The 14072-nt window shown below is 38.1% G+C and overlaps 3 protein-coding genes across 4 annotated transcripts; 1 reads left to right on the plus strand and 2 right to left on the minus strand.

Annotated features, from left to right (window-relative positions):
- The first annotated feature begins 3773 nt into the window (after positions 1-3773).
- On the plus strand, positions 3774-4653 carry LOC136940432 (hemoglobin subunit beta-2-like). The gene is made up of 3 exons (XM_067232578.1): positions 3774-3927; positions 4032-4254; positions 4398-4653. The coding sequence occupies exons 1-3, from the start codon at positions 3836-3838 to the stop codon at positions 4524-4526; spliced, it is 444 nt and encodes a 147-aa protein (XP_067088679.1). The 5' UTR covers positions 3774-3835; the 3' UTR covers positions 4527-4653.
- Positions 4654-6953: 2300 nt separating this feature from the next.
- LOC136940433 (hemoglobin subunit beta-like) lies at positions 6954-9574 on the minus strand. Of its 2 annotated transcripts, XR_010876392.1 has the most exons (4): positions 9418-9574; positions 9093-9315; positions 8530-8739; positions 6954-8441 (listed from the first exon to the last, which is right to left on the minus strand). XR_010876392.1 is itself a non-coding variant. In XM_067232579.1 (3 exons), exons 1-3 carry the CDS (start codon positions 9507-9509, stop codon positions 8611-8613), a joined length of 444 nt encoding a protein of 147 aa, XP_067088680.1. In that variant the 5' UTR covers positions 9510-9574; the 3' UTR covers positions 8484-8610. The 2 variants fall into 2 exon arrangements, 1 of the variants encoding a protein (XP_067088680.1); XM_067232579.1 differs by lacking the exon at positions 6954-8441 and having other exon boundaries at positions 8484-8739.
- Positions 9575-12796: 3222 nt separating this feature from the next.
- Positions 12797-13590, minus strand: LOC136940502 (hemoglobin subunit alpha-1-like). Its single transcript, XM_067232684.1, has 3 exons — positions 13431-13590; positions 13096-13303; positions 12797-13012 (listed from the first exon to the last, which is right to left on the minus strand). Exons 1-3 carry the CDS (start codon positions 13523-13525, stop codon positions 12884-12886), a joined length of 432 nt encoding a protein of 143 aa, XP_067088785.1. The 5' UTR covers positions 13526-13590; the 3' UTR covers positions 12797-12883.
- Between the last annotated feature and the right edge of the window lie 482 nt (positions 13591-14072).

Genomic DNA, 14072 nt, shown 5'->3' on the forward strand with positions numbered 1-14072 from the left:
ATTAGCCTATATTTTCCAAAATAGAAATACCGAGTCTGTTCTGTGAATTATGTCTTTCCCCAAAGCATTAGGCTATTATTAAGGTTCATTATTTCCATTGTAAAATGTAGCCTAACTCTTTTGGTCCCCACTGCCTCACTCCACACTCAGTCGAAAAATCAATTTAGCTAACTTCAGCCCAAATAATCAGAGAGACAAAACGACTAGTCAGTGTCATATTCCATGGTAAAGGATTTCCACTAAAGAACTACAAAAAAAAACGTATAACAAGGTTATTTGTAATAGCCTATACTTTTAAACTAGCCTGGTAAAGGTTGTTTACCCTATACACAACCAACCTGACGTCAAATCGTTAAATCGTTCAGAAAGTTCAACTCAAATATTGTCATGCTAATATGAATGACAATAGCCTACATGTGTTAAAATATAAGCACTTGTAATCACTTTTGGAGACAGTGGCCTCTTACGTGCCTGTCTCAAAAACAATTGAACAATTGAAAGTAACCAAGAAGTTTAACGTAGCGTAATCTCCAAATTGATCATAACTGCATGGCCAATGTTAGGCCTGATGGTCAATTTTTTCATTGTCATATAGACAGGTTTTATTTTGAGCAGATAACAGCGAACTACTGACCATTTCTAAAATCTGATAAAAACATCGCCAAACAATAAGCATGTAAAATGATATAATCATATAGTCTAGCCTATCATAAGTATATTGATTAGGCCCGTGTGTTAATTCCACGCAATTCATTTACATAGCCTAATTACATATGATACTGCTTGCATGTAAATAAAATAAAAAAGAGCTTTGGCTATAGCCTATTAGCCTAACCTATTGTTTGTGAAAAACCTTTAAAGAAATTGACATTTAAATGACCACAAAAACCAGAAATCGACCGATGCACAATTAGTAATTGTAAAATATGAAATGGAGAGTTAAATAAACAAATATAAAAGTTTATAAAATTCCAACTAGACATCTGTAGGCTACATATGAAAAGACAAGGAAATGAGCAATTGCTAAAAATGAATACAAATTCACTTTCATTGTAATTTTTAGTATGGGTTATAAAAAGTTATAATCTTATCAACTCAATCTACGTGTGAAACTTTGGAAGCTTTCCACATTTTTTTAAGATTAGCGCTTCACTTGCATGCGATTGAAAATAAGTAGGCAAGTTTAGCTCTCGTTTGAGTTTCTAAGGATTTAAACTACATGTTTATACCTAGTTGATATTGAGTTTTTAGCCTACTTTACTAGCCTATACTGTTTTAATGGCACGGTGACCAATTTTGCGCAGGTGCCATTGTGCAATAATTTAACGGGATTCCTACATAGTTAAAATATTACAATATTTACAATAGGTCGTCTTATTAACCTATCGTACTTTTATTTGGATTATTTAATTGCAAGTGCTGTAGCATATTGTAGGCTACAGTGTAAATAAGTAAAAGGTTACCTCATGACTGCATGACAGAATATAGTTCCACTACAGAAACTAGGCTATGTCTAGTTTGGCTTTAATGTAGCCTATCACAATAAATAATTGTTAATAATCTGTGATATTACCAATAACATGGGTGTCTAGACCTGTTTATCAATGATGAAGGGCGGGACCACCACTCAGAAAATCAAGATGGTGCGCTAAAGAGCCAACGAAATCTAGTCTTTGGACCAAGTCAACGTCCAAGTAAAAATCATACACATAGCACTTTGTGCTAAAATATTAAAATATAGAAATATAGAAATATAGAAATATAGAAATATAGAAATATAGAAATATAGAAATATATAGAAATATATAGAAATATATAGAAATATATAGAAATATATAGAAATATAGAATTTTTCAATAATGTAACATGAAGCCAATCAACAAAGGCGTTTTATGTTAAGCAGATAACAGCAAACTGCTCATAGTCATTTGCATTTATAAAGTCTGATAAATTAACATACAAAATAAGCAGTTAGTATGAACAGATTTTGATTAGGCCTTCGAAATTCTTATCCTAAATTAAATAAACAACAAAAATGTATGTGTGGTAAATTGGTTTGTAAAAGGCCTAAATAAAATCATTCAAATTACCAGCCAACCCTAAATAAATTGATTCGAAAACAGGGTGTTCTCGGATGTTGGCTCTTTAAAAAACAGTTGACCACAATATTTAACAGGGGGAAAAGCTTTGTATAGAATAAACCTTGTTCGTGCATCGATAGGAGTATTAGAACCATTTTGAGCAATTCATTAGGTATTTATGGGGTTGGACTTTAACTACGAAAGCTGGTTCTTTTGTCTGCATTTAGGTAAATCATTAGAAAATAGGTCGAACCTTCTCTTTGTCGAAGTTAACTTTCAAATGTTCTGTTTTAACTGTGTTGAAACTCTATTAATCTTTTCGGATTTACAGTCCTCTCATATTGGCTGAATAGGAAATTAGGCCAAATAAACATCCTTGCATTAGTGTGTCTGTGTGTTCCAACAAAACAGTGTGGGCATTTTACACCCTTGATTGGTTATCTAAAGGCTTTGTACACTTGTACGCGTTATCGCAAGATTATGTGTGGTACCACCCTTTCCCTCAATGTGCGTGGCATGAATTTAGATTACAAAGAATTTCTCGAGACAGAAGTGGCCTACCAGTTACAAAAGATTAAAGTTAAGGTTAAAGTAGCCTAATTAAATGATACCCAGGGATGACAAGTTTGCCTATCTGGCAATAGCCATTATATTTTTCCGTTTCATTTAAGTGAAAGGAAGGCTATAGGCCTAGGCTATATGTGAATATCTTTTTTGATGAAAGTTTTACCAACGCTTATAACGGTTTGCTATAGGCTATATGACAAATCAAATCAGCACCCCTCCTTCCAATGGAAACGGGTGCTGTTCATGAAAGGGTCCCAAATGTTGCCCTTTCCACTTGAGAAATGTGTATTTTTTCCCAAAGAGTCCCGTGACGACACATAGAGGTGCCGCCGAACAGTGCGTTTAAGTGCGTTTGCCAAACATGCTCTTAACAAAAACGTTATACTTGTCTCTTATAGGCCTATACTTAAGACGCTTCATGGATGCGGAAATGTGATCAACTTTGCCTAAATAATTTAGTAGCCTAATGCGCAAAATGATTGAGTATTGAGAATTGAGTAAAACAAAAATAATGATTTACTGTCGGTACAGAAAACGTTTTACATAGGCTATATAATAATTATTATGATGGTTTTTAATCGTATGTGGTTAAAAATAGTTCACATGATGTAGCCTAGGCATTTGCATAAAGCACAGTAGGTTTCATGACTTGACAATCAGCGTGATGCATTCATGAAATATAATTACAACACCATTTGATTAACTGTGCTCCAAAACATGTTTGCTGGTTTCGGCAAAGGCCTAAAGACTGTATTATTCCTCGAATCTTTACGCATGACCAAAATGTAGTTTCATTAGTGTTTCAATGAAGTGTGTTTTAGGAGTACCCTAGGACCTGCATAGGCCTATATATTTCCCAACGGAAACCCAAAGGTTTTCATTTTAATGTTGTTCATTTAGGCAAGCTCTTTGAACCGTATTTGCTAGGAGCATAGTCACTCAAACTCAACTTTACCTTATCACTCGTTTTAGTCAAATTATATTTAAAACGCAACAGTGCTTATCAACATTCTGCTGTAGCCTACCCTTATCGTACTTTTTATCTTTCTCTGTCGTAGTCCAGCCCATAGTTTGGATTCATCGAATCGCAAGCTGTTGTGGGAGGTCTATTTAAACGCTGCGCGCTCTGGTGCCAAAAATCATTATCTTTCAGCAAAGTACCCTTAGACACAATCAAAGGCAGCAAGATGGTTGAGTGGACGGAGTTCGAGCGCACTACAATCACAAGCATTTTCGCTAAAATTGACTATGATAAAGTGGGCCCTAAGGCTCTTTCAAGGTGACTATAGCTTTTTTTTCACAATTTTTGAATGCGTAAAACAAATACATTCTTCTTAACCGAGATTATAAACTGAAATTAAAGTAAAATGTGTACTTTTTCAGAACCCTGGTTGTGTACCCATGGACACAGAGGTACTTTGGTAACTTTGGAAACCTGTATAATGCCGCTGCCATAGTCGGTAATAAGATGGTCGCTGCTCATGGAGTTGTTGTCATTCACGGATTGGAACGGGGTTGGAAGAACATGGACAACATTAGAGAAACGTATTCCGAATTGAGCCACCTCCATTCTGAGAAACTGCATGTGGACCCCGACAACTTCAAGGTAGGCTATTATTTGTCACAAAAAAATGGACTTGGATGTATTTTTGGGCATGATGAAACTTGGTCAGTCTACATCCGCCAGTCTCTCCTGATGTGTTTCTGTCTATCACACATCTGAAGTGTCTGTTTTGTTTTACTTTGTAGCTGTTCGCTGAATGCCTTATCATCGTCCTTGCTGCCGAGATGGGCTCTGCTTTCACCGCCGAAGTCCAGGGCGCGTGCCAGAAGTTCCTGAATGTTGTGATGTCCGCCCTGGGCCGACAGTACCACTAAGTATAGCCTATGAACAAATTAAAACGAGCAAAAAGATCATCCAGAAATCACTAATTGCTGATCATTTGTTTAAATGCATTTGTAAAGTGAATATGTAAATCAGCATAAAATAGGCATAATCAGCCAATGTGAGTGGATTTTTTTATTCGTGCACATCAGAATCAGAAAGGGTTTTATTCGCCATGAAAGTTTGCACAAACAAGGAATTTGCTTTGGCAGGAAGGTGCATACATTAAACATATAGGAATCTTACATTTAAATATGAGGACTAACTATACTAAGGGTACATAACTAGCAACACTAAGTGGAACTAGCAATACTAAGTGGAATTAGAATTAAAGTTAAATATACAATAGAATATAAAATAAAATATAAGTTGCCGTAATTTACAATATAAAAATACCAATAATACAAAATTTACAAAAAATAGAAATGGTACAAGATACAATTGTGTGATGCAGTGCAAAAAGCAATGTGTTATTAGGACATTAACCCTCGGTCATTGTGACCCACCGTTGTATTGCGACAACTTTACCGCATACAAAAACAAAGTGAAGCATTTTTTTTTAACCGCCGGGCCGTCTCAGACCCCCCAAATTGCGAAAGTTAAAAGAAAATGCTTTTTATTTGTTTTTGTATTGGGTGAAATTGGGTAAACACAACGTTGGTTCGTTGTGAACCTTTGGGTCATGTGACCCGTAGGCAGCACAAGGGTTAAGTCATAAAAGTCAGTGTGAACCCTTGGCCTTGTTGTTTTTGTGGCGTGTTGTATTGGTCCTGAAGGACCGCAGCCTTCTGCCGGAGGGGAGTGACTGAAACAGGGAGTGTCCAGGGTGGGAGGAGTCGGCCACAATCTTCCTCGCTCGCCTCAGGGTCCTCGAGGAGTGCAGGTCCTCGAGGGTAGCCAGATTGCAGCCAATAACCTTCTCAGCAGTGCGGATGATACGCTGCAGCCTGTTCTTGTCCTTGGCAGTGGCAGCAGCGTACCAGGTGGTGATGGAGGAGGTGAGGATGGACTCAATGATGGCTGTGTAGAAGTGCACCATCATTGCACCAGGTTGTCAGCTTCCCAGCTGTAATCAGAAGAGCAGTGGGGAAAGGACGCAACCCTGAGGAGATCCGGTGCTGATGGACCGGGAGTCAGAGACGTGTGTTCCCAGCTTAACACACTGCTTCCTGTCAGACAGGAAGTCTGTGATCCAGCTGCAGGTGGAATCAGGCACGTTCAGCTGGGAGAGCTTGTCCTGAAGCAGGGCGGGGACGTCCACAAACAGGATCCTGGCGTAGGATGCTGGGGAGTCCAGGTGCTGTAGCGTGAAGTGGAGTGCCATGTTAACTGCGTCATCCACAGACCTGTTGGCTCTGTAGGCAAACTGTAGGCAAACTGCAGGGGGTCCAGGAGGGGGTCTGTGATGGATTTGAGGTGTGCCAGCACCAGGCGCTCAAAATACTTCATTACCACAGAGGTCAGGGCAACGGGTCTGTAGTCATTATGTCCTGTTGGTCTTGGCTTTTTGGGCACAGGGATGATGGTGGATAACATCCTACCTGCCAAAATCCTCCCCCCCCCCCTCATATCTTGGGATTATAAAATTTGATACACCCCAAAATTATTTTGGTGGCTCCTCATGCCCTGTAGAGTGTGCCATTAAAAGCTTTTGATACTAGTTGCATAAATGTAAAAGTTAGAAGGGGAGTAGGATTTTGGCAACACAGTTTTTTATACCTGCTGAAATCCTCCCCCCCTCATATTTTGGGATTATAAAATTTGACACACCCCAAAATTATTTTGGTGGCTCCTCATGCCCTGTAGAGTTTACCATAAAAAGCTATTGATACTAGTTGCATAAATGTAAAAGTTAAAAAGGGAAGTAGGATTTTGGCAACACTGTTTTTCATACCTGCCGAAATCCCCCCCCCCCCCCACATATCTTGGGGCTATAAAATCTGACACACCCCAACTATGCGGGGATGTGGACAATATGGATGGCGGCACTAACTGGGTAATAGCTTGTCAACTGGTATTGAATACAATACTTTTTTCACTACTAGACACATTTATAATGAAGCACTGGTATTTCTTTGTATAAGTGGTAATGTTATTATAGGTGACAGTGACAGTTTTTGCCATTCCTAATGTTTGTTCATTCATTATCATTCCACAAATTAATTTTAATGTTTATCCAAAATCTCAGGTTGGCTGTGACAGCTGCCTCAGAAGGTTCCATCACTGTTGTGCTATAATCCAACTGAGAGGAATATGTCTGTGCTGCCTGCCGTAAACATCCCTGACCTGTTTTCATTATCAAGCCTCTAACTTGTTAAAACTCTTATTTAAATGATCACTTTCTTTATTTTTTTCTACCTTTTGTTAAATATATCATTATAGTTTTTTGTTTAAAATAAATGTGATGGAACCAATCAAAATGTCATCATTTATTAGATGTTTTTCACTAGCCATTCACAAAGGGAAGGTCCAGGCTTGGCTTATCAGGTACTAAAACCAAGCACTGTACATTGCAAGTTAGAAGACACAAACTAGGCTGTGGGAAGCAGGATCTATAAAATGGATATGATTGTAAACACAAAACAGTTGTGTGGCAAGTCGTTTACTGAGAGGGAAATAGAATTCTGGTAGGAGGGACCTGTTAGCAGGGGCCTTTTTATATAGCCTACATTTGTAAAATAATGTAGCTATACTCATTTACCAGACGATTATATGCCAATTATTTGCCATATAGTGCATTTAGTAGCTAAGTATACCTATAACAGCAAGTACAACGTAATCAAGAATCAGAAGTGAATAGTTCTACTAAAAGTGATTTGTACAAATGAATACAAAGGATGCTCGCTTTTACCAGACAGTGACATAACAGCAACTACAACATAATTCACATATTACCCTCATTCCGATAATAGGACAGTGTAGCACGACATCGACATCAACATCGTTTTTCAAGTGCAGCCCCAAAGTACGTCTATTTTCTTGAGACAATCATTCGGAGTTTACCTACGAGCAGCACGACATACAAATCGAATAGGCTCTCAAGTGCAGCACAACATAACTTATATTTTGATGAAACATGAATTAAAGATCCTGTAAAGTGGACCTGGAAACGAGTTTTAAGTTCGCCACACCACAGAATAATGTGTTATTAACTGCCCATCCAAATTCGAATGAAAAAATAACACCGACAAGTATGTTAAATTAGGCTTTGAAATCGTGAAAAAATCAGCAGTCTTCTCTGCTTGAGACTGGGGGGGGGGCGTGTCGCCTGAAGGAGCTGAAGCTCCGCCCCTCGCTGCCTAGTGCCTACCTCCGACCCAGATAATGGACGCTATGTCAAGCCGAACAAAGCCGTATAGAATTAGAATTTATTTGTTCAATGAGTGAAACATACAGATGCATATAAATGAAATGTTCCCCTGAGCTGTAACAGTAAAAATGGACACCAGAGACAGCAGACAGTGAGCTCTCCAACTAGGCTACTTCTAACACATTAGCTACCATTTCACCAAAATACCAGTATCCTCATATCAATTTAGCGGTTTGCACTAACTCATAGCAGAGATACCTCTGGAAAGGTTATCTAGTATAATTATAACAAGCACACAGAACAGAGTGAAAAAAAATAATGGGGGTAAGAATTCGGTCCAACACCGGCCCGACCAACAAAAAAAAAGGCTATAAATGATATCGGCGATTCGGCCCAAAAATGCGTCGGCCCACCGGGCAAATGCCCGGTATGCCAGATGGCCAGTCCAGCCCGGCCTATACTGTGGGGGCATCCGGGAATAACGGTAATGTGCTGTAAATGTCTTATTAGGCTATACCAAGAGTGTTTATGTGCACGAATAAACCTTCCTGCCAAAGCAAATTCCTTGTCTGTGCAAACTTTCATGGCAAATAAAATCCTTTCTGATTCTGATGTGCACGAATACAAAAATCCACTCACATTTGCTGATTATCCCTATTTTATGCTGTTTTACAGATTCACTTTACAAATGCACTTAAACAAATGATAAGCAATTATTGATTTCTGGATAATCTTTTTGCTCGGTTTACTTTGTTCATAGGCTATACTTAGTGGTACTGTCGGCCCAGGGCGGACATCACAACATTCAGGAACTTCTGGCACGCGCCCTGGATTTCGGCGGTGAAAGCAGAGCCCATCTCGGCAGCAAGGACGATGATCAGGCAGTCAGCGAACAGCTACAAAGTAGAACAAAACAGATTGACACTTCAGATGTTTGATACACAGAAACATATCGGCAGATACTGGCAGATGTAGACTAACCAAGTTTCATCATGCGCAAAAATACATCCAAGTCCATTTTTTCCACGTTCACTTTATTGTCTTTGCCTTCATGTAGCATCATACAATGTACATTGAAAAGTACTAAAATAAGTAGATTATAATAAATGTAAAATGTTCTTTAGCGACAGAAAATATTTTGTGTACCGTAATTCGTCAATTATTTTGGTTAACGTTTTAATTTGAAAGTCTTAAAGTTGCGAAAATACATCCAAGTCCATTTTTTTGTGACGAATAATATATAGCCTACCTTGAAGTTGTCGGGGTCCACGTGCAGTTTCTCAGAATGGAGGTGGCTCAGTTCCGAATACGTTTCTCTAATGTTGTCCATGTTCTTCCAACCCCGTTCCAATCCGTGAATGACAACAACTCCATGAGCAGCAACCATCTTATTACCTTCTATGGCGGCGGCGTTATACAGGTTTCCAAAGTTACCAAAGTACCTCTGTGTCCATGGGTACACAACCAGGGTTCTGAAAAAGTACACTTTATACTTTAATTTCAGTTTATAATCTCGGTTAGGAAGAACGTATTTGTTTTAAGCATTCAAAAATTGTGAAAAAAGCTATAGTCACCTTGAAAGAGCCTTAGGGCCCACGTTATCATAGTCAATTTGAGCGAAAATGCTTGTGATTGTAGTGCGCTCGAACTCCGTCCACTCAACCATCTTGCTGCCTTTGATTGTGTCTAATAGTACTTTGCTGAAAGATAATGATTTTTGGCACCAGAGCGCGCAGCGTTTAAATAGACCCCCCACAACAGCTTGCGATTCGATGAATCCAAACTATGGGCTGGACTACAACAGAGAAAGATAAAAAGTACGATAAGGGTAGGCTACAGCAGAATGTTGATAAGCACTGTTGCGTTTTAAATATAATTTGACTAAAACGAATGATAAGGTAAAGTTCATTTTGAGTGACTATGCTCAAAGCAAATACGGTTCAAAGAGCTTGCCTAAATGAACAACATTAAAATGAAAACCTTTGGGTTTCCGTTGGGAAATATATAGGCCTATGCAGGTCCTAGGGTACTCCTAAAACACACTTCATTGAAACACTAATGAAACTACATTTTGGTCATGCGTAAAGATTCGAGGAAGAATACACGGTCTTTAGGCCTTTGCTGAAACCAGAAAACATGTTTTGGAGCACAGTAAATCAAATTTTACTTTTGCGAATTGTGTAAGCATTTCATGAATGTATCACGCTGATTGTCAAGTCATGAAACCTACTGTGCTTTATGCAAATGCCTAGGCTACATCATGTGAACTATTTTTAACCACATACGATTAAAAACCATTATAAAAATTATGATATAACCTATAATCGTTTTCTGTACCGACAGTAAATACTTTTTTTGTTTTTTACTCAATTCTCAACACTCAATCATTTTGCCCATTAGACTACTCAATTATTTTGGTAAGGTTTATCACATTTCCGCATCCAGGAAGCGTCTTAAGTAGGCCTATAAGAGACAGGTATAACGTTCTTGTTAAGAGCATGTTTGGGAAACGCACTGTTCGGCGGCACCTCTAGTGTCGTAACGGGACTCCCTTTAGGAAAAAATACAAATTTCTCAAGTAGAAAGGGCAACATTTGGGACCCATTCATGAACAGCACCCGTTTCCATTGGAAGGAGGGGTGCTGATTTGATTTGTCATATAGCCTAGCAAACCGTTATGGTGAAGCGTTGCCTTCATTAAAAACGATGTTCACATATAGCCTAGGCCTATAGCCTACCTTTCACTTAACTGAAACGGAGAAACACAATGGCTATTGCCAGATAGGCAAACTTGTCATCCCTGGGTATCATTTAATTAGGCTACTTTAACCTTAACTTTAACCTTTTGTATAAACTGGTAGGCCACTTCTGTCTTGAACAATTTTTTGCAATCTAAATTCATGCCACGCACATTGAGGGAAAGGGTGGTACCACACATAATCTTGTGATAAAGTACAAGCACAAGTTAAGGTCCAACCCCATAAATACCTAATGAATTGCTCAAAATGGTTCTAATACTCCTATCGATGCACAGACAAGGTTTATTCTACAAAACTATTACCCCTGTTAAATACTGTGGTCAACTGTTTTTAAAGAGCCATCTGAGAACACCCTGTTTGTGCATCAATTTATTTAGGGTTGGCTGGTCATTTGAATGGTTTTATTTAGGATTTTTACAAACCAACTTACCACACATACATTTTTATTGTTTATTTAGTTTAGGATAATCATTTCGAAGGCCTAATCAAAATATGTTCGTACTAACTGCTTATTTTGTATGTTTATTTATCAGGCTTTATAATGCAAATCCATAATCCATGAGCGGTTTGCTGCTATCTGCTTAACATAAAACACCTTTGTTGATTTCCTTCATGTTACATTATTGAAAAATTCTAAAATATTTATTTTCAAAAAAGCACAAAGTGCTATGTATATGATTCTTAGTTGGATGTTGACTCTGTCCAAAGACTAGATTCCGTTGGCTCTTTAGCACACCATCTTGACTTTCTGAGTGGTGGTCCCGCCCTTCATCATTGATAACATGGGGCCAGTTGTTTAAAAAGTTTAATCTGCATCAGAATTATCTGGATTTTGAAATCCCATGCTATCCAGGATCAGGTAATCCATTTTACATTTGTACTGTTTTTTCAAAGCAACATTGGATTGGATCACACTGATCCAGATACAAACTTTTCAAGATTACCAAATTCAGATTCCCAGTGTTGTAAATGGGACTATGTATGACAATGTAGGCCAATGTAGTAGGCTAGCCAAGTAAAGAACAGGTTCAATAGCCAGCATGTGGTCACTTTTAAGTGTTTTAATTTGAATACATAGAAAAAGTCAAAATAAAACAATTCAAACTGTCAGAGCCATCATCTGACCCACAAACAATTGAAAACAAACAAATATACATTCTTCACAAATACAATGTGAATATTTTGAACATGTGTTTCAAAATCAAAAAAAGGCTAAATGTCCAATAGTTAACAAGATTAAAAAACTTTCAAAGTTAGTCTTCGGGTGTGAAGAGACCAGCTTTTTGAAACTCTCCTTTTAGTAGGCGGATCTCAAGTCGGGCTTTGGTTTGCTGAAGTTGGGAAAGAATGATTTGTTCCTCTGCCAGAAGAATCTGTACTTCTGTTCTTACATATAAATAAATGTATAGAATTGCATGATACAAATACAGTTTTATTTGACCAATTTCAAGTTTTACATCACATTTTGTTCCTGAAATCCACCTTGAATCCACCCTTCTGCTGGGTGGTTTTTGATCAAGGTATCCCATTCCTACTAAAAAGTTTTGAACGCATATTGAAGGTTTGAGCCAGATCAAAACCAAGATTGGATTACGTCATCTAATCCAATTTCAGAATCCTTTTTATATTCTGAACAACCTATTTTCAAGACTTGATCCAATCCAAAAGCTTAAATCCGATCAGATCACTTCTGAACAACTGGCCCCAAGTCTATGACACCCATGTTATTGGTAATATCACAGATTATTATCAATTATTAATTGTGATTAGGCTATTGGCACCGTTATAACGCGTCATGGAAAATAAAGGTTAAATAGTTTGTTAATTAAATAACAACCATATAGGCCTACACTTCTGTTTTTCATTTTAGAAGACTAGATTACTATTTTTTTGTCATGCAGGCTATTGATGAATAATTCTGAATAGGCGTACAGTGTCAGTGTCTATCACAAAATGTTTTCTGTCAGTGAAACAGACTATTGTAGAATTGAACTGTGGGCTATTTGTACAACATCTTAACCATTATTTTCGCTATGACCACATACACAAAGCTAAAATATGTTATCATTTGATTGGTCTGCAATGTTATGTTGGCCTAAGCTATGCTCTTTGTATGCCTTAAGTCTTGTAAAAAATAATTAGGCCACTGACTAAAAACGAATGAAAACCGCAAACGAATGAAAACTCAAGTTCATTTGTTTCAACATTTATTTAGTTTTGAAGTACAGAGTGCCCCTGGGCAATGTTGTCTCTGAAATATCTCTGAAAGATGTTCAGCAGTTTATCGGTACTTCTCTTGCAGAGCCAGAGACACTGCAGCGAGGAACTTGTCAATAGACACATGAGCCTCTGGGGTGAACTCATCGGCGAACATGATGGCCAGAACCACGATGATGTTGTGGCAGAAGATCTGGGGTAAAAAAAAGCAAAGGACGCGTCAACGTAACAAGTCACAACATAGCACTAAAACCCAACTATTGCTACTTTGCTAACCTTGAAGTTAGCAGGATCCACTCGCAGTTGGAAGGCGTGCAGCTCACTGAGGCTGATGAGACCATTGGAAAGGTCGTTGATTTTGGAGACGGCTTCACTAACACCTTCAATGATAGTCTTTCCATGACTCCTCACAGCATCAGAGCCGGGGCTCAGGTCTGGCCAGTGAGAGAAGTAGGTCTTGGTCTGGGGGTACACCACCAGCATTCTATAAGAAAATAATATGAATGCATTTTAAAAGGGCACCCATAGCTTATATTACTTTATAGGCTACAGGCCTACGTCTATAATTTAACTTTGGTCCAAACAACTATTCAAAAACACATTTTAAATACCTGGACAGAGCGTCGGATCCGACTTCTTCCGTTTTAGGTGCCACCTTGGCCCAGAAGGCCTTGACGGTTGCCTTGTCCTTAGAACTGAGACTCATCTTGTTTGTTGTCTTTGACAGATTGAATCTAGTGAAGTTTAGTGACCAGCTCTCAACTGCGTGCGTTTTATATAAAATCGTTAAGTGGTCACACCCAACCTCTACGTGTGAAACTTTGGAAGCCTTCCACATTTTTTTAAGATTAGCGCTTCACTTGCATGCAATAGAAAATAAGTAGTTATGCTCTAATTTAAGTTTCTAAGGATTTAAACTACATGTTTATACATAGTTTATATTGACTTTTTAACTTACTTCACTAGGCCTATAATGTTTTAATGGCACGGTGACCAATTTTGCGCAGGTGCCATGTTGCAATAATTTAACGGGATTCCACGTTAAAATATTACAATATTTATAACGGTCGGCTTACTTATTGTACTTTTATTAGGATTATTTAATTGCAAGAGTGCTGTAGTATATTGTAGGCTACAGTGTAAATAAGTAAAAGTTTACCTCATGACTGCATGACAGAATTAATAATTGATAATAATCTGTGACATTACCAACTAGAGAGGGTACAATTTCTGGGGAAATTGTAGGGTGTGCT

The sequence above is a fragment of the Osmerus mordax genome, chromosome 3 (genome assembly GCF_038355195.1).
Source record: "Osmerus mordax isolate fOsmMor3 chromosome 3, fOsmMor3.pri, whole genome shotgun sequence".
Taxonomy (NCBI): Eukaryota; Metazoa; Chordata; class Actinopteri; order Osmeriformes; family Osmeridae; genus Osmerus; species Osmerus mordax.